Genomic DNA, 23,524 nt, shown 5'->3' with positions numbered 1-23,524 from the left:
GCAATACTACAACTACCATCATCATCATCATTACTACAACTACCGTCATCATCATTACTACAACTACCGTCATCATCACTACTACAACTACCATCATCATCACTACTACAACTACCGTCATCATCATTACTACAACTACCATCATTATTACAACTACCATCATTACTACACCTACCATCACTACTACACCTACCATCATTACTACAACTACCATCACTACTACAACTACCATCACTACTACAACTACCATCACTACTACAACTACCATCACTACTACAACTACCATCACTACTACAACTACCATCACTACTACAACTACCATCACTACTACAACAACTACCATCATCATCATTACTACTACCATCATCATCATCATTACTACTACAACTACCATCATCATTACTACAACCACCATCATCATTACTACAACTACCGTCATCATTACTACAACTACCGTCATCATTACTACTACTACCATCATCATTACTACAACTACCATCATCACTACTACAACTACCATCATCATCACTACTACAACTACCATCATCATCACTACTACAACTACCATCATCATTACTACTACAATTACCATCATCATCACTACTACAACTACCATCATCATCATTACTACTACAACTACCATCATCATCATTACTACTACAACTACCATCATCATCATTACTACTACAACTACCATCATCACTAAACTGACCTCAGAAAACAAATTGTAGACCTCCACAAGTCTGGTTCATCCTTGGGAGCAATTTCCAAACACCTGAAGGTACCATGTTCACCTGTACAAACAATAGTACGCAAGTATAAACACCATTGGACCACGCAGTCGTCATACCGCTCAGGAAGGAGACGCCTGTCTCCTAGAGATGAACATACTTTGGTGCGAAAAGTGCAAATCAATCCAAGAACAGCAGCAAAGGACCTTGTGAAGATGCTGGAGGAAACAGGTACAAAAGTATCTATATCCACAGTAAAACGAGTCCTATATCGACATAACCTGAAAGGCCGCTCAGCAAGGAAGAAGCCACTGCTCCAGAACTGCCATAAAAAGCCAGACTACAGTTTGCAACTGCACATGGGGACAAAGATTGTACTTTTTGGAGAAATGTCCTCTGGTCTGATGAAACAAAAATAGAACTGTTTGGCCATAATGACCATTGTTATGTTTAGAAGAAAAATGGGGAGGCTTGCAAGCTGAAGAACACCATCCCAACCGTGAAGCACGGGGCTGGCAGCATCATGTTGTGGGGGTGCTTTGCTGCAGGAGGGACTGGTTCACTTCACAAAATAGATAGCATCATGAAAGAGGAAAATTATGTGGATATATTGAAGCAACATCTCAAGACATCAGTCAGAAGGTTAAAGCTTGGCGCAAATGGGTCTTCCAAATGGACAATGACCCCAAGCATACTTCCAAAGTTGTGGCAAAATGGCTTATGAAAAACAAAGTCAAGGTATTGGAATGACCATCACAAAGCCCTGACCTCAATCCTATAGACTTTCCAAAACTATCGTTTGTTAACAAGAAATTTGTGGAGTGGTTGAAAAATGTGTTTTAATGGTTCCAACCTAAGTGCATGTAAACTTCCGACTTCAACTGTATATACAGTGTTGTAACGATGTATATCGGGTTTGTTTGTGTAATCTGAAGGAAATATGTGTCTCTAATATGGTCACTTTGTGGGCAGTGTGCACATAGCCTGTCTTCTCTTCAGAACCCGGTCTGCCTACTGCGACCTTTCTCAATACCAAGGCTATGCTCACTGAGTCTGTACATAGTCATAGCTTTCCGTAAGTTTGAGTCAGTCACAGTGGTCAGGTATTCTACCATTGTGTACTCACTGTTTAGGGTCAGTCACAGTGGTCAGGTATTCTGCCACTGTGTACTCTCTGTTTAGGGTCAAATAGCATTCTAGTTGGCTCTGTTTTTTTGTTTATTCTTTCCAATGTGTCAAGGAATTCTCTTTTTGTTTTCTCATGATCTGGTTGGGTCTAATTGTGCTGCTGTCCTGGGGATCTGTGGGGTCTGTTTGTGTTTGTCAACAGAGCCCCAGGACCAGCTTTCTTAGGTGACTCTTCTCCAGGTTAATCTCTCTGTAGGTGATTACTTTGTTATGGAAGATTTGGGAATCGCTTCCTTTTAGGATGGTTGTGGAATTTAACGTCTCTTTACTGGATTTTGATAATTAGTGGGTATCGGCCTAATTCTGCTCTGCATGCATTATCATAACCATAAAGGGCAATGGGTTCTATAATGGATTCATGTATCTTTCTCTGTTCTTCTCTCTCTCTGTTCCTCTCTTTCTCTGTTCCTCTTGCTTGCTCTCTCTCTCCATATCTCTCTCTTCCTCTTCTCTCTCTCTTCCTCTCTTCCTCTCTCTGTCTCTCTTCCTCTCTGTCTCTCTTCCTCTCTGTCTCTCTTCCTCTCTCTCTCTCTCTCTCTCTCTCTCTCTCTCTCTCTCTGTCTCTGTCTCTGTCTCTGTCTCTGTCTCTGTCTCTGTCTCTCTGTCTCTCTGTCTCTCTGTCTCTCTGTCTCTGTCTCTGTCTCTGTCTCTGTCTCTGTCTCTCTCTCTGTCTCTCTCTGTCTCTCTCTCTCTCTCTCTCTCTCTCTCTCTCTTCCCTTCTGTCTCTCTGTCTCTTCCCCTCTATCTCTCTGTCTCTCTCTCTCTGTCTCTCTCTCCCTGTCTCTCTCTTTGTTTTCTTTCTCTGTTACATGAATAATAGAGAGAGGAGGAAGTGTTGGTGAAAGTGAAGCCTTTCCTCTCCCGCCGCTGCGCTCCGTCACTCTGAACCAGCTCATCAGGCTAATGAGGAGAGAGGCTAGGGGATGAGGGGGAGTGGAGGGGGTAGGGGTGTAGGTGACAGGGTTTGGATGGGAGATTGGGGGGTGAAATGATTCATACTAGTCAGAGGTCCGTCTTTGTAGGCAGAATTACCAAAACCAGGCTCAGAGATAATTTGCAATCAAAGATGGGATTAAACAGGTCAGATTAGAATACACTTATATTGACTTTAATAACAAGATAACAGTATCTAGACCTTAATAACAAGATAACAGTATCTAGACCTTAATAACAAGATAACAGTATCTAGACCTTAATAACAAGATAACAGTATCTAGACCTTAATAACAAGATAACAGTATCTAGACCTTAATAACAAGATAACAGTATCTAGACCTTAATAACAAGATAACAGTATCTAGACTTTAATAACAAGATAACAGTATCTAGACCTTAATAACAAGATAACAGTATCTAGACCTTAATAACAAGATAACAGTATCTAGACCTTAATAACAAGATAACAGTATCTATCTTTTATCTTCTATCTTTTCTTTGTCAGAATATTTATATTTTTTTAAAGATCGTTGCTTTATTTTGTTGCCCCAGAAACTGATTTTGACTGAATTGGACTGTGTGTTACATTTGAGTGATACATTGCGTACATCGTTTGCGCCTCCAGAATGAGTGAGTGCTGGCCGTTAATTGTTCTTTCCTCGTTAGTGCATCTCCCCTGCTCTGATGTAAACTGGCAGTCTTAACTGATCCTGTTAACGAGAGTGTGGGATGGAGAGATGTAGAACCCAGATGCCTCGTGGGTATTTTGACACAGAGCCGGATCAGTGAGAAGAGAGGGGTGTTAGCGTCAGCCCCCATCTGAAAACTCAGCAGGAAAGGAGACTGGACTGTTAATAACCACTAGTGAGGGTAACTCGTGGCCCAAACAACACTCCAGCCCAGCCAAATGTCAGGCTGGAGCACAGCAGGCACTCGCTGTATCCTCACTGGCTTATGGACCACAGCAAGTGGTCCAGCTAGAGAAAAAACATCTTCAAGACACACCCTTTGCAGTTATGTCCATACATTTTTAAGTGAGGTTTATTTGTGTGCCAGGCTACGTCACTTAGCCAGCTGTTTGTTTTATGAATAAGGCTGTTTTGCGATAGAATATGGAGGATTTCCATCATGGATTTGACAAAGGATGAGCTGTCAGGGTGTGTGTAATGTATTCCTTGATGACTTTATTCATATATTTAAAAGCAGATCATGTTGTATGGGAGTCAGACGTTGAACTGAACTGGTGATATTTTAGTCTCCCTCGCCAGCTTTGGGTATTTTTAATTCTGCTAATGATTTTTTATTTTTTTTGCATTTGAATGCTGATTAATTATTTGAAAAGAGGCTTTTAATGTACATTTCAGAAGAGGGGAAAAGAAGGCTCCCAACACAATCCCAGGAGAGACTGTGTTGTGCAAACACTTTAAGTTCTTCAAAGCGCGGCACTCGAAGTCAAATGATCCCGGAATACCAGAAAACTAAAGGCTAACCAAACCAACAACAATAGTGGTGATGGCGAACATCCCTGGCGTGTGCCACACTGCAACTCAACGACACGTCGGCAGATTTACAGCTAATTAACCTGATTAACCTTTACTAAATCACCCGGATTCTATCGCCACGGAGACGGTGTTGCTCTCTCTGCAACTCCTGAACGCAGCATTTTAATTGGCTACATGGGGGAATGCTCAAGCTCCCTCTGTCTCCTGTCCTGACAACCAGACAGAGTCTCGCAGGGAAGGATACACACGTGTGTGTGTGTGTGTGTGTGTGTGTGTGTGTGTGTGTGTGTGTGTGTGTGTGTGTGTGTGTGTGTGTGTGTGTGTGTGTGTGTGTGTGTGTGTGTGTGTGTGAATCAAACATTGTGTTTGTGCAAGGGAGTGTTCGTATTGTATCCCTGTCTGTGGGTCGGGATTGTGTGTGTGTGTCATGGTCGTGTGACGGAGCCGATGCTGACAGATAGTGAGAGTCATCCTAATTGTGAAGCCTGTATCTATCTACTGTGTAGAGTCAGGCCAGGCAGGCCACTCACTCACTCACTCACTCATCTGGCTGAGGGGAGAAAACATGACCTACCTGGATCCTCTATTTGCTTTTTGTCACACGTCAACTGATTTACGCTCACTGCATAGAGTCACTTTGTCTTCCCTTAAAGTAGCCACCCTTTGCCTTGATGACAGCTCTGCACACTCTTGGCATTCTCTCAACCAGCATCATGAGGTAGTCACCTGGAATGCATTTAAATTAACAGGTGTGCTTTGTTAAGTTAATTTGTGGAATTTCTTTCCTTCGTGATTTGTTTGAGCCAATCAGTTGTGTTGTGACAAGGTAGTGGTGATATACGGAAAATAGCCCTATGTGGTGAAAGACCAAGTCCATATTTTGTCAAGAACAGCTGAAATAAGCAACGAGAAATGACAATTCATCATTACTTTAAGACATTAAGGTCTATCAGTCCTTAAAATGTCCAGAACTTTTAAAGTTTATTCAGGTGCAGTCACAAAAACAATCAAGCACTATGATGAAACTGGCTCTCATGAGGACCGCCACAGGAAAGGAAGACCCAGAGTTACCTCTGCTGCAGAGGATATTCATTAAAGTTACCAGCCTCAGAAATTTTCAGCCCAAATAAATCCTTTACAGAGTTCAAGTAACAGACACATCTCAACATCAACTGTTCAGAGGAGACTGCATGAATCAGGTGTTCAAGGTTGAATTCCTGCAAATAAACCACTACTAAAGGACACCGATCAGTAGAAGAGACTTTCTTGGGCCAAGAAACACGAGCAATGGACATTAGACGGGTGGATCTCTGTCTTTTGGTCTGATGAGTCCAAATTGAACAACTTTTTACAAACTGCTGACATTTTGACAAGTTACGCAGCACTTTAGATGCAGACTTATAGTGTATGACATCGTGGTGTACTTCTCTGCTATTCAAATCTGGACCTAGAACATAATTATCTCGTACCAATCAAAAGTTACAGCTGTTTGTCGGAGTTTAGAGTGAGAAAAAGTAGCAACCTAATATCAGCTTACATACAGCGCTCTCATGTCTCGTCATTGAGCAACCCAAACGGACCCGTTGCTAGGGATACCAATGCATTTCAATTGCAAAAAGGGCCATAGACTAGAATGGTAAAAATATGATGAATTCTAGATCCATCCTCTTTCACCGATTTACGATATCAACTCCAAACGAACGTTGAGATGTTCAGACTGACCCTACTTTTTTTTTTTATTTTTAACCTTTATTTTACTAGGCAAGTCAGTTAATAACAAATTCTTATTTTCAATGTGGGTTAACTGCCTGTTCAGGGGCAGAACGACAGATTTGTACCTTGTCAGCTCGGGGATTTGAACTTGCAACCTTTCGGTTACTAGTCCAACACTCTAACCACTAGGCTACCCTGCCGCCCCAAGATTGGTTGTCAAAAGATTTGTTATACTATATATACCTTTTGAACTATAAACTTAAAACATTTGCATAAATGATCATGAGTTTGAAAGAGAAGCATAGAGATATAGAGGTAGATATTCAAAATGGCCCTTCTCCTTAGCCAATTAAGCTACAGGACCAACTTTAAAACATTCAGGCTATCCTAACTTAAAATTATTTTAAACCTTTATCAACTATACTGAACAAAAATATATAAAACGCAACATGCAACAATTTCAAGTTACAGGTCATATAAAGAAATCAGTCAATTGAAATAAATGCTTCAGGCCCTAATCTATGGATTTCACATGACTGGGTGGGCCATGGGAGGGCATCAGCTCACCCACTTAGGAGCCAGGCAGGCCCAGCCAATCAGAACGAGTTTTTTGTTTCCTGCAAAGGGCTTTATTACAGACAGAAATACTCCTCAGTTTCATCAGCTGTCTCGCAGGGAAAGAAGCCGGATGTGGAGGTTCAGGGTTGGCGTGGTTACACGTGGTCTGCGGTTGGGATCTTTTATTTCAGCTCATGAAACATGGGACCAGCAGCATGTTGCGTTTATATTTTTGTTCAGTATATAACTATAAATATAACTACATTTGCTTAAAGTAACCCACCAACAGTAACTATTGATCTGTTGAAGCTAGATAGACCAAACCAACTTTTCTTATTTACAATTTCTTATTTACAATGACGGCCTAGGAACAGTGGGTTAACTGCCTTGTTCAGAATGACAGATTTTTTTTTACCTTGTCAGCTTGGGGATTCGATCTAGCAACCTTTCGGTTACAGGCCCAACGCTCTAACCACTAGGCTGTCTGCCACCCCAAGTAAAGTAATACAACCATCTCAAAATGCTTTGCACACTTTATCCAGGGGGGGGGGGGGGGGGGGTTGATTATCTCTGCTGTAACCAAGAAGCTTGATTTTTTTTCAAGCTAGCCACACATAGCTAGCAAGTTAGCAAACCAAATGCATAGCTGGAGCCTTGAGCCGGAGAAAATATATTTGGCACATATTTAGCTGGCAGCTAGGAGTAGTGCATTTCAAGTGTAACTTGATGACATCTCTTGTGCTGTTTAACAGTGGCCCGTCATGTCACGTTGTCTGCACGTGCTCTTTGTAAAACAAGCATACCATGTGACTGGCTACAACTGAATTATAATTATTTTATTTTCTTGTGGACAATATTGAAAGTCATACCGTCGGTATTTCCCCAAAAATACCCTGTATAAGGTATATATATATACAAGTATACCGCCCAGGACGACTAGCCAGCATACATGACTGAATATGTACATGTTTGAGTTAGATTCCGGTCCTGGGAGTGTGCTCATCCTCTGGGTACACATGTGGAGGTGGCCCTGGAATCATCAGCAAGTTGCACGTGTGAAGAGGATTTTTGCATCATGTTTTTATTTATTTATATATATATTTTTAAACATGAATTTTAAAATATTCTTCTTGGCAACACTTTAAAGTGCATTACACAAACCTGGGGCTATTCAGTAGAAACTAACAGTGGAATGCGCAGTGGTATGTAATTACACTGTAACAAGCTCGAACAAGCAATTAGTACACTGTACACACTACTTTAGATATTACCGTTTTGAATATCATTGGCAAACAGTATTGACTACATTAAGGACCTGTACACTCTTGCTACAAGGTGATTTTACACGTCATTCCCATACAGTTATTGTGGAACTCACTGTATGGTATGTGTGTGGTCTTCTGTTGTCAATCCCACATTGAATCTCTGCCAAAACCAGTGTAACCGGAGCTGTGCGGGAGATATATAAGAGCAGGTCAGACTGTGTGTGTGCGCTCTCTCTCTCTCTCTAACACAAAGGCTTTCAGGTCCATAGAGACGCAGACAGTACCCAGGCAACAGTCACGTCAGCAACACACTATTGTCTCAGGCTCTGTAATGCTCAGGCATTGTGGTGTTTCTAGTCTGTGAGTGTTTGGACTGTTAGATGGCGGAGTGAGGAGTTCTTCTCTAGAGGTAACGTTGAGGTAACAGGATGTTCTACTTCCTGGTATGTTTATACCTGGCTGTGAGGGAAAGGAGAGTTAAAAAAAAAAGATTTATTGGGCTAACTTTGATTGAAGCTTGTGACTATAATGTTAAAGGCGTAGTAGGTAGCTTTTTGGGCAATCCAATTCAAATTCATGTTGTAATGTGAGTTATAGATCTGTCGTTCTCATTGAAAGCAAGTGAAATATCTGTTCTATGTGTGGTATTTCTATGCTTCCCGTTCTTATGTTTAGTTTTTGGTTGTTTTTACATTGGGTTTTGTACACCATCTTCAAACAGCTGAAAAAACTATATTTTTGGTGAAAATCTGTTTCATAGTGTTTAAGAATGGTAGAATTGTTCTCTACACTATACATAGTTATTTTGTCACTTAAACTGAAATTGTCTGAACTATTAGAATTTTTGCAACCAGGAAATGGCTGGAAATGGATTTCTAACTATTGGAGAGGCCTGGTTCCTCTCTAGGTTTCTTCCTATGTTCTGGCCTTTCTAGGGAGTTTTTCCTAGCCGCCGTGCTTCTACACCTGCATTGCTTGCAGTTTGGGGTTTCAGGCTGGGTTTCTGTACAGCACTTTGAGATATCAGCTGATATAAATACATTTCATTTTAATTGATGTTGTAATTTGAACTGTAGGTTACGTTTGTGTTTCCTCAGAGGTGTTAGTGACTGATCTTCTGACACCATGGACATGGACTCCCAATCACAAGGCCAGCAGGCAGCAGTACCCTCGTTCCAGCCACAGGTAGGATCCCTAACCTTTCACCCAATCACAAGGCCAGCAGGCAGCTGTACCTATATTCCAGCCACAGTTAGGATCCCTTCACCCTAACCTTTCACCCAATCACAAGGCCAGCAGGCAGCAGTACCTATATTCCAGCCACAGGGAGGATTCCTTCACCCTAACCTTTCACCCAATCACAATGCCAGCAGGCAGCTGTACCTATATTCCAGCCACAGGTAGGATCCCTTCACCCTAACCTTTCACCCAATCACAATGCCAGCAGGCAGCTGTACCTATATTCCAGCCACAGGTAGGATCCCTTCACCCTAACCTTTCACCCAATCACAATGCCAGCAGGCAGCTGTACCTATATTCCAGCCACAGGTAGGATCCCTTCACCCTAACCTTTCACCCAATCACAAGGCCAGCAGGCAGCTGTACCTATATTCCAGCCACAGGGAGGATTCCTTTACATGTGTGTTAACTCACAAATTATCATTCAGATTTACGCAAGACCTATACTTTGAATTAAAAGTTAGTCTGTTCATGTAAATGAGGTCGATTCCAAGTGAAGTTCAAGAACAAAATGCATTTTCAGTAACAGTGTTATAAATACTACAAATGTGTAAATTGACTAAAGCCTGAATCATACAGTATAGACATGTAGGAAAGGCTAGATGAATGGTGGAGAGAGAGAGAGTATTGACTAAGGCCTGAATCATACAGTATAGGCATGTAGGAAAGGCTAGATGAATGGTGGAGAGAGAGAGAGTATTGACTAAGGCCTGAATCATACAGTATAGACATGTAGGAAAGGCTAGATGAATGGTGGAGAGAGAGAGAGTATTGACTAAGGCCTGAATCATACAGTATAGACATGTAGGAAAGGCTAGATGAATGGTGGAGAGAGAGAGAGTATTGACTAAGGCCTGAATCATACAGTATAGACATGTAGGAAAGGCTAGATGAATGGTGGAGAGAGAGAGAGTATTGACTAAGGCCTGAATCATACAGTATAGGCATGTAGGAAAGGCTAGATGAATGGTGAAGAGAGAGAGAGTATTGACTAAGGCCTGAATCATACAGTATAGACATGTAGGAAAGGCTAGATGAATGGTGGAGAGAGAGTTAGTATTGACTAAGGCCTGAATCATACAGTATAGGCATGTAGGAAAGGCTAGATGAATGGTGGAGAGAGAGAGAGTATTGACTAAGGCCTGAATCATACAGTATAGGCATGTAGGAAAGGCTAGATGAATGGTGGAGAGAGAGAGAGTATTGACTAAGTCCTGAATCATACAGTATAGGCATGTAGGAAAGGCTAGATGAATGGTGGAGAGAGAGAGAGTATTGACTAAGGCCTGAATCATACAGTATAGGCATGTAGGAAATGCTAGATGAATGGTGGAGAGAGAGAGAGTATTGACTAAGGCCTGAATCATACAGTATAGACATGTAGGAAAGGCTAGATGAATGGTGGAGAGAGAGAGAGTATTGACTAAGGCCTGAATCATACAGTATAGTCATGTAGGAAATGCTAGATGAATGGTGGAGAGAGAGAGAGTATTGACTAAGTCCTGAATCATACAGTATAGGCATGTAGGAAAGGCTAGATGAATGGTGAAGAGAGAGAGAGAGTATTGACTAAGGCCTGAATCATACAGTATAGGCATGTAGGAAAGGCTAGATGAATGGTGAAGAGAGAGTTAGTATTGACTGAAACTCTCGAGGCTGGTGTAGATTTGGGTTTCGTAACATTGAGGTTGTTACGGTGCAGAAGCAGTATCACACATCATCCTCATCGATCTCCTTCATGCACAAGGATGTTTCTGGGTCCACAATATATTGAATGGACTCACCCAGACAATCCATATCCATACACCAGGGACGAAACGGGCAAACAACCGCTTTTTCTAAAGCAAAAAAATAGTCCTGTTGTTTTTCCTGTGTATGCAAAGCCAGTGCAATATTAACTGCGAAATAGCCAGGGGGAACATTTTTTTAGAAGATGTTTGATATCTAATTTAAGGATAATTGGGTTGTGCACAAAAAAAAGGAAAGAACAAGAGAAGATTTCATCATTTATCTCATGTTTTTTTTTCTTCTAATGAGATATCATAATCTATAAAGGCGGTTGTGGAAATAATGATTTCCTCTGTCTGTTTTTCACTATTTAGCCTAATTTCAGTTCATTATCTCTTTTCATGATTGTATTAAAATATAGGAAATATATTTAGAAGTAGGTCTAATAACATGCATACTATTAGTTTATGCAAGATTAGATTTTACAGTTAGGCTGTAAAACACAGCAGGCCTATCACATCCAGATCCAGGCATTCTACTTCCTGTTAGGCATCTAGCGCCATACTGTGACTCTGCCAGCCACAGGAGGCTGGTGAGGGGAGGGACGGCTCACAATAATGACTGGAATGAAGTGAATGGAAGGGTATCAAACACAAGGAACCGATGCTTTTGATGTGTCAATACCGTTCCATTCCAGCCATTACTAAGAGCCCGTCCTCCCCAAATGAAGGTGTCACCAGCCGCCTGTGCTATCAGCAGACAACAGGTCCTCTGTCCATTTCACCCTTTCTCTGTTTAATCTGCGAAAAGAGAAAAGAAGAACAAAAATCTCCCCTTCTGAAAATGAGAGATGTATAATATGTGTGTGGTGAAGGACTCTGTATCGCTGGCGATATCATGTCGCTGCGTCCCGGAGGTGTTATGCGTTAGGTAAAGTGGAACTGGCACCATGTGCATGTTTAGTGGTGCTTTTTGCTCTTTGAGTGAGTGAGTGGGAGGGAGAGATTCTCAAAACGGGTTTTGATCGTTACTGCAGGTTGTGACAGGCTCAGGTGTGTGTGTGTGTGTGTGTGTGTGTGTGTGTGTGTGTGTCTGTAAACTGTGAGACAAGGCAGAGGGTTTTAAGCGAGCAAACGTGGCGTAGTTCAGGAACAGATTGAAGAAGAGCAGAGAGAGAAACACTGGCGGGGTAGGGAAGGATGGAAGGATGGATGAATGGATGGATGGATGGATGAATGTTGTATGGTGGTGCTGAGGGTGGGAGAGGATGGGAGAGGAGACTGGGAGAGGGAAGCTGGTGATGAGTAGAGGGGGGGTGGGAGGCTAGTGATGAGTAGAGGGGGGGTGGGAAGATGAGTAGAGGGGGGGGAGTGGGAGGCTGGTGATGAGTAGGGGGGGGGGGGGTCAGGGAGGCTGGTGATAAGTAGAGGGGGTGGGGAGTTGGTGCTCTGCGGGAGATGGAACCTCTATCGCTGTGTTTAATGGTGTTTTACCGGAATTAAAGTCCGCTACCGGAGACACACCTCTCATCTGGCAACACCTGCTGAACGGGGCTCACAATAGATTTGATTTTGATTGTTCAGGTTCACCATCAGCAATAGTTTTGGTCGTTTTGCTTTAACCAATCAGCGTATATGAGAATTTGTATATACAGTGCCTTGCGAAAGTATTCGGCCCCCTTGAACTTTGCGACCTTTTGCCACATTTCAGGCTTCAAACATAAAGATATAAAACTGTATTTTTTTGTGAAGAATCAACAACAAGTGGGACACAATCATGAAGTGGAACGACATTTATTGGATATTTCAAACTTTTTTAACAAATCAAAAACTGAAAAATTGGGTGTGCAAAATTATTCAGCCCCCTTAAGTTAATACTTTGTAGCGCCACCTTTTGCTGCGATTACAGCTGTAAGTCGCTTGGGGTATGTCTCTATCAGTTTTGCACATCGAGAGACTGAAATTTTTTCCCATTCCTCCTTGCAAAACAGCTCAGTGAGGTTGGATGGAGAGCATTTGTGAACAGCAGTTTTCAGTTCTTTCCACAGATTCTCGATTGGATTCAGGTCTGGACTTTGACTTGGCCATTCTAACACCTGGATATGTTTATTTTTGAACCATTCCATTGTAGATTTTGCTTTATGTTTTGGATCATTGTCTTGTTGGAAGACAAATCTCTTTGTCTCAAATCTCTTCAGGTCTTTTGCAGACTCCATCAGGTTTTCTTCCAGAATGGTCCTGTATTTGGCTCCATCCATCTTCCCATCAATTTTAACCATCTTCCCTGTCCCTGCTGAAGAAAAGCAGGCCCAAACCATGATGCTGCCACCACCATGTTTGACAGTGGGGATGGTGTGTTCAGGGTGATGAGCTGTGTTGCTTTTACTCCAAACATAACGTTTTGCATTGTTGCCAAAAAGTTCAATTTTGGTTTCATCTGACCAGAGCACCTTCTTCCACATGTTTGGTGTGTCTCCCAGGTGGCTTGTGGCAAACTTTAAAAAACACTTTTTATGGATATTTTTAAGAAATGGCTTTCTTCTTGCCACTCTTCCATAAAGGCCAGATTTGTGCAATATACGACTGATTGTTGTCCTATGGACAGAGTCTCCCACCTCAGCTGTAGATCTCTGCAGTTCATCCAGAGTGATCATGGGCCTCTTGGCTGCATCTCTGATCAGTCTTCTCCTTGTATGAGCTGAAAGTTTAGAGGGACGGCCAGGTCTTGGTAGATTTGCAGTGGTCTGATACTCCTTCCATTTCAATATTATCGCTTGCACAGTGCTCCTTGGGATGTTTAAAGCTTGGGAAATCTTTTTGTATCCAAATCCGGCTTTAAACTTCTTCACAACAGTATCTCGGACCTGCCTGGTGTGTTCCTTGTTCTTCATGATGCTCTCTGCACTTTTAACGGACCTCTGAGACTATCACAGTGCAGGTGCATTTATACGGAGACTTGATTACACACAGGTGGATTGTATTTATCATCATTAGTCATTTAGGTCAACATTGGATCATTCAGAGATCCTCACTGAACTTCTGGAGAGAGTTTGCTGCACTGAAAATAAAGGGGCTGAATAATTTTGCACGCCCAATTTTTCAGTTTTTGATTTGTTAAAAAGTTTGAAATATCCAATAAATGTCGTTCCACTTCATGATTGTGTCCCACTTGTTGTTGATTCTTCACAAAAAAATACAGTTTTATATCTTTATGTTTGAAGCCTGAAATGTGGCAAAAGGTCGCAAAGTTCAAGGGGGCCGAATACTTTCGCAAGGCACTGTATAGACGGTAAATTTGGTAATTTCATAATGACGACAGCAGTTTTGCGAGGTCCACTGCATGGCCAAAGTGACGAGAAGATCACTTGGTGAAAACATCCAAACGGTCAAAACCATTCAATTTTGAGATAGGGGTGAAATCCAGCTGCATAAATTACAAGTTAATTAGTTCGTGATGGTGATTTCAGAACCAAAGTGGGGGGGGACAAAAAATATAGGCTCAGTTCCACTCCCACCCGCGATGACTTGGAGTTGAGACAGCATTGGGCTCAGTTCCACTCCCACCCGCTATGACTTGGAGTTGAGACAGCATTGGGCTCAGTTCCACTCCCACCCGCGATGACTTGGAGTTGAGACAGCATTGGGCTCAGTTCCTTGGCTTTGTTGAGTTGAGAGACAGCAACACAATTAGACCCAGCCAAATCATGAGAAAACTAAAGATAATTACTTAACACATTGGAAGAATTTACCAAAATACAGAGCAAACTAGAATGTTATTTGGCCCTACACAGAGAGTACACAGTGGCAGAATACCTGACCACTGTGACTGACCCAAAATTAAGGAAAGCTTTGACTATGTACAGACTCAGTGAGCATAGCCTTGCTATTGAGAAAGACCGCCGTAGGCAGACCTAGCTCTCAAGAGAAGACATGCAATGTGCACACTGCCCACAAAATGAAGTGGAAACTGAGCTGCACTTCCTAACCTCCTGTCAAATGTATGACCATATTAGAAACACGTATTTCTCTCAGATTACACAGATCCACAAAGAATTCGAAAACAAACCCAATTTGGATTAAGTCCCATATCTATTGGGTGAAAAACCACAGTGTGCCATCACAGCAGCAAGATTTGTGACCTGTTGCCACAAGAAAATGACAACCAGTGAAGAACAAACACCATTGTAAATTCAACCCATATTTATGTTTATTTATTTTCCCTTTTGTACTTTAACTATTTACACATCATTACAACCCTGTATATACATACATTTGTCATTTGAAATGTCTTTATTCTTTTGGAACTTTTGTGAGTGTAATGTTTACTGTTCATTTGATTGTTTATTTCACTTTTATTTATTTTTTAATTCACTTGCTTTGGCAATGTTAACATATGTTTCACACATGCTGTTATCTGTACACACCTCTCCTCTCTGTGCCTCTCCTTCTCTACTCTCTGCCTCTCCTTCTCTCCTCTCTGTGCCTCTCCTCCTCTCCTCTCTGTGCCTCTCCTTCTCTCCTCTCTGTGCCTCTCCTCCTCTCCTCTCTGTGCCTCTCCTCCTCTCCTCTCTGTGCATCTCCTCCTCTCCTCTGATGTTAGGGGTCGAGGTGCTGCGCCTCACCCACATATGTGTCAGTGAGTGTGTGCCAGTGTGTGTGTGTCAGCTGGGAGCGGCTGTGTGTGTGACAGGCCAGTGCGATGAGACGGCCTGTCATTCAGGACGGCCTGGCTGCCCTTTGAAGGCCAGGCCAGGGGGCAACGAGGTGCCGCAAATGGCCTGTGAAGTTTACATACACTGCCCACTGCTAAACAGATTAGCTCTAATGAAGTGTCTAATGCCGGGGCCCCCGCCTGACATAATCCTGCCTGGCAGCCCGGCCCCTCGGCCAACAAAAAAATGACCCCCTCCGCCCTCTGCTCTCCCCCTTCCCTCTCCTAACCCTCCCCATTTCTGGCTCATCCCTCGCCTGCCCTACCCTGCCCTCCCCTTCCCTCTCCTAGCCTCTCGCCCACCACCCAAGGCGACTCCACGCAGGGAGGTGCCCGTTGTTAATCACGCCGGACAGTGTGCGATCTGACATGCAAATATAGGTCATTGCATATGTAAATGTATGATTAGGGGGCCAGCCTGCCAGAACACATTAATGAGACGGAACTCTCAGCAGGAGGCTGTCACAGCGCTTTACGGCCTCATACTAACATTTGTCAAGCTGCCATGCAGCGAGTGACAGCCCTGCCCTCGCTAGGGCCCTATAAAATCTATTGTGTTTTTTTGCTGAATTCCATGTCGTTTTTTTTCCCTCCCAAATTCCGTTTTTAGTTTTTCCGAATTTTCGCTCTCAAAATCAAACTTAATTTTTTTTTTTTTAACGGATTAAATTGGAAGTACACAACAATGCTTAAACCACATCAGGAGACTACTTTTGAGGTCTGTGAAAAATCTAGGAAATCAAACATTTGTGGTGTAGATACTCTGGACATAGTCTACAGTTAACAGTTAATTGCGAAGGTTTTTGGGAAAGCCTTTCCATTTACCAGAAGACGGTTGTCATTAGCATCATCACTAACGGCTATACAAAATGGCAGACATATGACAGACAGTCGCATGCCCACACCATTGGCTCTTCAGAAAGTTGAAGAAAAATACACGTCACTTATGCATTTAGTTAATGTCTTATCAGAATCTTGTGGAAATTATTTCATTTTCTAATCACCCAAATCCAGATAGCAGGTGTTCTGAAAGAGCTGCAAAACCTGGACCCGTACAAATTAGCTGGGCTAGACAATCTGGACCCTCTCTTTCTAAAATGATCCGCTGCCATTGTTGCAACCCCTATTACCAGTCTGTTCAACATCTCTTTCGTATTGTCCGAGATCCCAAAAGATTGGAAAGCTGCCGCGGTCATCCCCCATCCTGCCCTGCCTTTCAAAGGTTTTCGAAAGCCAAGTTAATAAACAGATCACTGACCATTTCGAATCCCACCGTACCTTCTCCGCTGTGCAATCCGGTTTTCGAGCTGGTCACGGGTGCACTTAGCCACGCTCAAGGTACTAAACGATATCATAACTGCCATAAATAAAAGACAGTACTGTGCAGCCATCTTCATCGACCTGGCCAAGGCTTTCGACTCTGTCAATTACCGTATTCTTATCGGCAGACTCAACAGCTTTGGTTTCTCAAATGACTGCCTCGCTTGGTTCACCAACTACTTCTCAGGCAGAGTTCAGTGTGTCAAATCGGAGGGCCTGTTGTCCGGACCTCTGGCAGTCTCTATGGGGGCACCACAGGGTTCAATTCTCGGGCCGACTCTTTTCTCTGTATATATCATCAATGGAGCTCTTGATGCGGCTGATCCACCTCTACACAGACGACACCATTCTGTATACATCTGGCCCTTCTTTGGACACTGTGTTAACAAACCCCCAAACGAGCTTCAATGCCATACAACATTCCTTCCGTGTCCTCCAACTGCTCTTAAACGCTAGTAAAACCAAATGCATGCTTTTCAACCATTCGCTGCCCGCACCCACCCGCCCGAATAGCATCACTACTCTGAATGGTTCTGACTTAGAATATGTGGACAACTACAAATACCTAGGTGCCTGGCTAGACGGTAAACTCTCCTTCCAGACTCATATTAAACATCTCCAATCCAAAATTAAATCTAGTATCGGCTTCCTATTTCGCAACAAAGCTTCCTTCACTCACGCCGCCAAACATACCCTCGTAAAACTGACTATCCTACCGATCCTCGACTTTGGTGATGTCATTTACAAAATAGCCTCCAATACTCTACTCTGCAAACTGGATGTAGTCCATCACAGTGCCATCCGTTTTGTCATCAAAGCCCCATATACCACCCACCCGCTCTAGTTGGCTGGCCCTCGCTACATATTCATCGCCAGACCCACTGGCTCCAGGTCATCTATAAGTCTATGCTAGGTAAAGCTCCACCTTATCTCATCTCACTGGTCATGATAACAACACCCACCCGTAGCAAGCGATCCAGCAGGTATATCTCACTTGTCATCTCCAAAGCCAACATCTCCTTTGGCCACCTTTCCGTCCAGTTCTCTGCTGCCAATGACTGGAATTAATTGCAAAAATTGCTGAAGCTGGGGACTTATATTTCCCTCACTAACTTTAAACATCAGCTATCTGAGCAGCTAACCGATTGCTGCAGCCATACATAGTCCATCGGTAAATAGCCCACCCAATCTACCTACCTCATCCCCATATTGGTTTTATTTACTTTTCTGCTGTTTTGCACACCACTATTTCTACTTGCACATCATCTGCACATCTATCCCTCATGTTAATTTGCTAAACTGTAATTACTTCACTACTATGGTCTATTTATTGCCTTACCTCCTTACTCCATTTGCACACACTGTATATAGACTTATAGTATGGGGCTTGCCTGTCCTAGCCACTCGGTAGCTCACCATATAAGACTCTTCTAGCCCCTTCTTGTTAATGGTATCTGTTGCTTTTATACATGTCTTACTACTGGAAAGTCGTCTTTATTCTTGCTCAAAAAAACTCCTGTGGCTTATTTTACAAATTGCCATGTTTTGTTTCTAAATGTCGGCGCAGGAGTGAAGGTTTCCTGCGAGAGAGTAACGGTTAATGTGATTGGATGAGTAACGGTTAATGTGATTGGATGAGTAACGGTTAATATGATTGGATGAGTAACGGTTAATGTGATTGGATGAGTAACGGATAATGTGATTGGATGAGTAACGGTTAATGTGATTGGATGAGTAACGGTTAATGTGATTGGATGAGTAACGGTTAATGTGATTGGATGAGTAACGGTTAATGTGATTGGATGAGTAACGGTTAATGTGATTGGATGAGTAACGGTTAATGTGATTGGATGAGTAACGGTTAATGTGATTGGATGAGTATCGGTTAATGTGATTGGAGGAGTAACGGTTAATGTGATTGGAGGAGTAACGGTTAATGTGATTGGATGAGTAACGGTTAATGTGATTGGATGAGTAACGGTTAATGTGATTGGATGAGTAACGGTTAATGTGATTGGAGGAGTAACGGTTAATGTGATTGGAGGAGTAACGGTTAATGTGATTGAATGAGTACCGGTTAATGTGATTGGATGAGTACCGGTTAATGTGATTGGATGTTAATTATTTTACTAGGCGACCTGTATTTGACATTGTGTTGTTAATTCGCTGAACACTAGATGGTTTAGATGTATTTTTGGCAGTGAAACGAGGCTACTCAGGCGGGGGAAAAACCTCAGTCAAACGAATAGCCCCGTTGGAAAATATAAATGTACTGTTTGAAAATGAATCACATTTTTATTTGGCGGGGAGGTACGTGCAATTTAGTTTGTTTAGGTCTACGTTACGGTTCTGTAAAGTCATGGCTGCGCCAATCAAATCAATCATTTATTTTGTTCATTAAACAGACAAGACTCAATCACAATCAGTCAACACACACTGAGTGTACAAAACATTAAGAACACCTAATCTTTCCAAGACATGACCAGGTGAATCCAGGTGAAAGCTATGATCCCTTATTGATGTCACTTGTTAAATCCACTACAATCAGTGTAGATGAAGGGGAGGAGACATGTTAAATAAGGATTTTTAAGACTTGAGACATGGATTGTGTATGTGCGCCATTCAGAGGGTGAATGGGCAAGACAAAATATTAAAGTGCCTTTGAACGGAGTATGGTAGTTTTATTTATTTTATTTTATTTCACCTTTATTTAACCAGGTAGGCTAGTTGAGAACACCTTTATTTAACCAGGTAGGCTAGTTGAGAACACCTTTATTTAACCAGGTAGGCTAGTTGAGAACACCTCTATTTAACCAGGTAGGCTAGTTAAGAACACCTTTATTTAACCAGGTAGGCTAGTTGAGAACACCTTTATTTAACCAGGTAGGCTAGTTGAGAACAAGTTCTCATTTACAACTGCGACCTGACCAAGATAAAGCATAGCAATTCGACACATACAACAACACAGAGTTACACATGGAATAAACAAAACATACAGCCAATAATACAATAGAACAAAAGAAAACAAAAAGTCTATATACAGTGAGTGCAAATGAGGTAAGTTAAGGAAATAAATAGGCCATGGTGGCGAAGTAATTACAATATAGCAATTAAACACTGGAATGGTAGATCGGCAGAAGATGAATGTGCAGGTAGAGATACTGGGGTGCAAAGGAGCAAGATAAATAAATAAATACCAGTATGGGGATGAGGTAGGTAGATGGGCTGTTTACAGATAAGCTAAGTACAGGTGCAGTGATCTGTAAGCTGCTCTGGCAGCTGGTGCTTAAAGCTAGTGAGGGAGAAGTGAGTCTCCAGCTTCAGAGATTTTTGCAATTCGTTCCAGTCATGGGCAGCAGAGAACTGGAAGGAAAGACGACCAAAGGAGGAATTGGCTTGGGGGTGACCAGTGAGATATACCTGCTGGAGCGCGTGCTACGAGTGGGTGCTGCTATGGTGACCAGTGAGCTGAGATAAGGCGGGGCTTTCCCTAGCAGAGACTTGTAGATAACCTGTAGCTAGTGGGTTTGGCGACGAGTATGAAGCGAGGGCCAACCAACGAGAGCGTACAGGTCGCAATGGTGGGTAGTTGGTGCTTTGGTGACAAAACGGATGGCACTGTGATAGACTGCATCCAGTTTGTTGAGTAGAGTGTTGGAGGCTATTTTATAGATGACATCACCGAAGTCGAGGATCGGTAGGATGGTCAGTTTTACGAGGGTATGTTTGGCAGCATGAGTGAAGGATGCTTTGTTGCGATATAGGAAGCCGATTCTAGATTTAATTTTGGATTGGAGATGCTTAATGTGAGTCTGGAAGGAGAGTTTACAGTCTAACCAGACACCGAGGTATTTGTAGTTGTCCACGTATTCTAAGTCAGAGCCGTCCAGAGTAGTGATGCTGGACAGGCGAGCAGGTGCGGGCAGCGATCGATTGAAAAGCATGCATTTAGTTTGACTTGCGTTTAAGAGCAGTTGGAGGCCACGGAAGGAGAGTTGTATGGCATTGAAGCTTGTTTGGAGGTTAGTTAACACAGTGTCCAAGGAGGGGCCAGAAGTATACAGAATGGTGTCGTCTGCGTAGAGCAACATCATTGATGTATACAGAAAAGAGAGTCGGCCCGAGAATTGAACCCTGTAGCACCCCCATAGATAATGCCAGAGGTCCAGACAACAGGCCCTCCGATTTGACACACTGAACTCTATCAGTAGTTGGTAAACCAGGCGAGGCAATCATTAGAAAAACCAAGGCTGTTGAGTCTGCCGATGAGGATGTTGTGATTGACAGAGTCGAAAGCCTTGGCCAGGTCGATGAAGACGGCTGCACAGTAATGTCTCTTATCGATGGCGGTTATGATGTCGTTTAGAACCCATGACCAGCTCTGAAACCAGAGCTAGTAGGTGCCAGGTACACTGGTTTGTGTCAAGAACTGCAACACTGCTGGGTTTTCCACGCTCAACAGTTTCCCGTGTGTATCAAGAATGGCCCACCAGCCAAAGGACATCCTGTCAACTTGATACAACTGTGGGAAGCAGTGGAGTCAACGTGGGCCAGTATCCCTGTGGAACACTTTCAACACCTTGTAGAGTCCATGACCTGACGAATTGAGGCTGGGAAAAGAGGGTGCAACTCAACATTAGGAATGTGTTCTTAATGTTTTGTACACTGTGTGTATTTTATAGTAAGACTATTATGGAATTTAACAGAATAAAACACATATTTGTCCTACACAACTTTTGTCAAGGGACCGTGTGGGACAGCTGTCATATAAAAAAGTGATATTTTGGAACAGAGCCCAAGAACATGAGTTTTGGATCCACGTTTCATCTCTTTCCTACCCTCACTCCACTTTGTTAGGGTCTGATCTTTAACATGATACCCATAGAAAACAATAGCAATCCTATTTTCAGTCTCGTGTTCATATTTCACAAACTCTGCATGTTTTTGGATTTGCTTGTATGCGATCAAGCAAAAATAATCAAATAGATTTTATGCTACATTATAGCATGCTAAATGTTTCTAATCAGTGATAGATGAGTGATACCACCGCCTCTTATCTTCCCAGCCAGAGAATGAACCAACTTTACAGATGGAGATTCAGTTAAACAAAGTCACGTTGATTGATTGTTACAGGGTTTCTTAAACTTCTTATTCAGTGATAATGATTCCCACTGTAATTATGATTGGATCCAGCTGTGGTTAAGGAAACAGTGCATGCTTAGTGGTGGACTGTATGAAGAGATGGGTCTAAGTGACATGCCTTGCAAGGTTTAGAACTGCCGGGGGAATGGTAACCGGGCGTTGCCTAGCAACCACCTAGAGTAGAGCGTAGTGCGTGCCGATGCCGCCCCAACGTTACCGTTGCGTTTCATACTAAGCCACAGGCAGAACTTCACCGAAAGGGATTACTAGGTCATTAGGCTGAAATAATAGTTTGAGGTTTGATACCGGCTAAATACCTTTTCAGATATAAAGACAAGTTGTGTTGCACGGTACACTGGTACCGTGGTAATATCATGGTACCAACACGTCATGATACCAACGTTTTAGAAAACCGTAGTACTGTTTCATATCATACTACCACATTTTCCGGCCCTTACCCATCTAAATAACCTGCTGTTATAAAATGTTTAGAAATTCTGTTTTGTTTATAAATTCAGCTGAATTGAAGCAGCAGCCACTAACTAGTCTCTTGTATGTGCAGGTCCAATATTATCCACCTCACTTTCATCTCACGTTTGGCAGCTGTAATCAACCAGCAGTATCCCCTACCAGCCCTCACCTGGTTCTCTCCGTCTGCTCTTCATACGCCTCTATTACGCCGGTAGTTTACAATGGCATTTAGCTGTGATGGCGAGCAGACGCTGGCTTGGTGGCTGGCGCTGGCTTGGTGGCAGACGCTGGCTTGGTGGCAGACGCTGGCTTGGTGGCAGACGCTGGCTTGGTGGCAGACGCTGGCTTGGCGGCTGGAGCTGGCTTGGTGGCTGGCGCTGGCTTGGCGGCTGGCGCTGGCTTGGCGGCTGGCGCTGGCTTGGCGGCTGGCGCTGGCTTGGCGGCTGGCGCTGGCTTGGCGGCTGGCGCTGGCTTGGCGGCTGGCGCTGGCTTGGCGGCTGGCGCTGGCCTGGCGGCTGGTGCTGGCCTGGCGGCTGGAGGTGGCCTGGCGGCTGGAGCTGGCCTGGCGGCTGGTGCTGGCCTGGCGGCTGGTGCTGGCTTGGCGGCTGGCGCTGGCTTGGCGGCTGGCGCTGGCTTGGCGGCTGGCGCTGGCTTGGCGGCTGGTGCTGGCTTGGTGCCTGTTGCTGGCTTGGTGCCTTGTGCTGGCTTGGTGCCTTGTGCTGGCTTGGTGACTATTGCTGGCTTGGTGACTGTTGCTGGCTTGGTGCCTTGTGCTGGCTTGGTGACTGTTGCTGGCTTGGTGACTGTTGCTGGCTTGGTGCCTTGCGCTGGCTTGGTGCCTTGTGCTGGCTTGGTGCCTGTTAATTGGAAGGGGCATCTTGTTTTCTCAAGCCTCTTCTCCAGGCTGTCAACTTTTAAAAAAGAATGAAACGCTTAAATTGGCTGCCCCTTGATCTGCATTCCTGTCCTCCTCATCACCTCAGTCCTGCTGCTATAGATCCTAGCTATAGGGATACACCTT

At 43.3% G+C, this 23,524-nt stretch overlaps 1 protein-coding gene across 1 annotated transcript in view; it reads left to right on the top strand.

Annotated features, from left to right (window-relative positions):
• The window catches only part of LOC139409512 (serine/threonine-protein kinase Nek7-like), a 141,811-nt gene that overhangs the window by 43,215 nt on the left and 75,072 nt on the right, over positions 1-23,524 (top strand). Inside the window, exon 2 of the mRNA XM_071154773.1 lies at positions 8,991-9,078. Coding sequence (XP_071010874.1) covers positions 9,019-9,078 — 60 coding nt within the window. The 5' untranslated portion in view covers positions 8,991-9,018. The remainder of the gene's footprint in view (positions 1-8,990; positions 9,079-23,524) is intronic.

This window comes from Oncorhynchus clarkii, chromosome 5, assembly GCF_045791955.1.
Source record: "Oncorhynchus clarkii lewisi isolate Uvic-CL-2024 chromosome 5, UVic_Ocla_1.0, whole genome shotgun sequence".
Lineage (NCBI taxonomy): Eukaryota > Metazoa > Chordata > Actinopteri > Salmoniformes > Salmonidae > Oncorhynchus > Oncorhynchus clarkii.
Note: the sequence above shows the minus strand (reverse complement) of the source record. Positions and strands in the feature narration are given on the sequence as shown.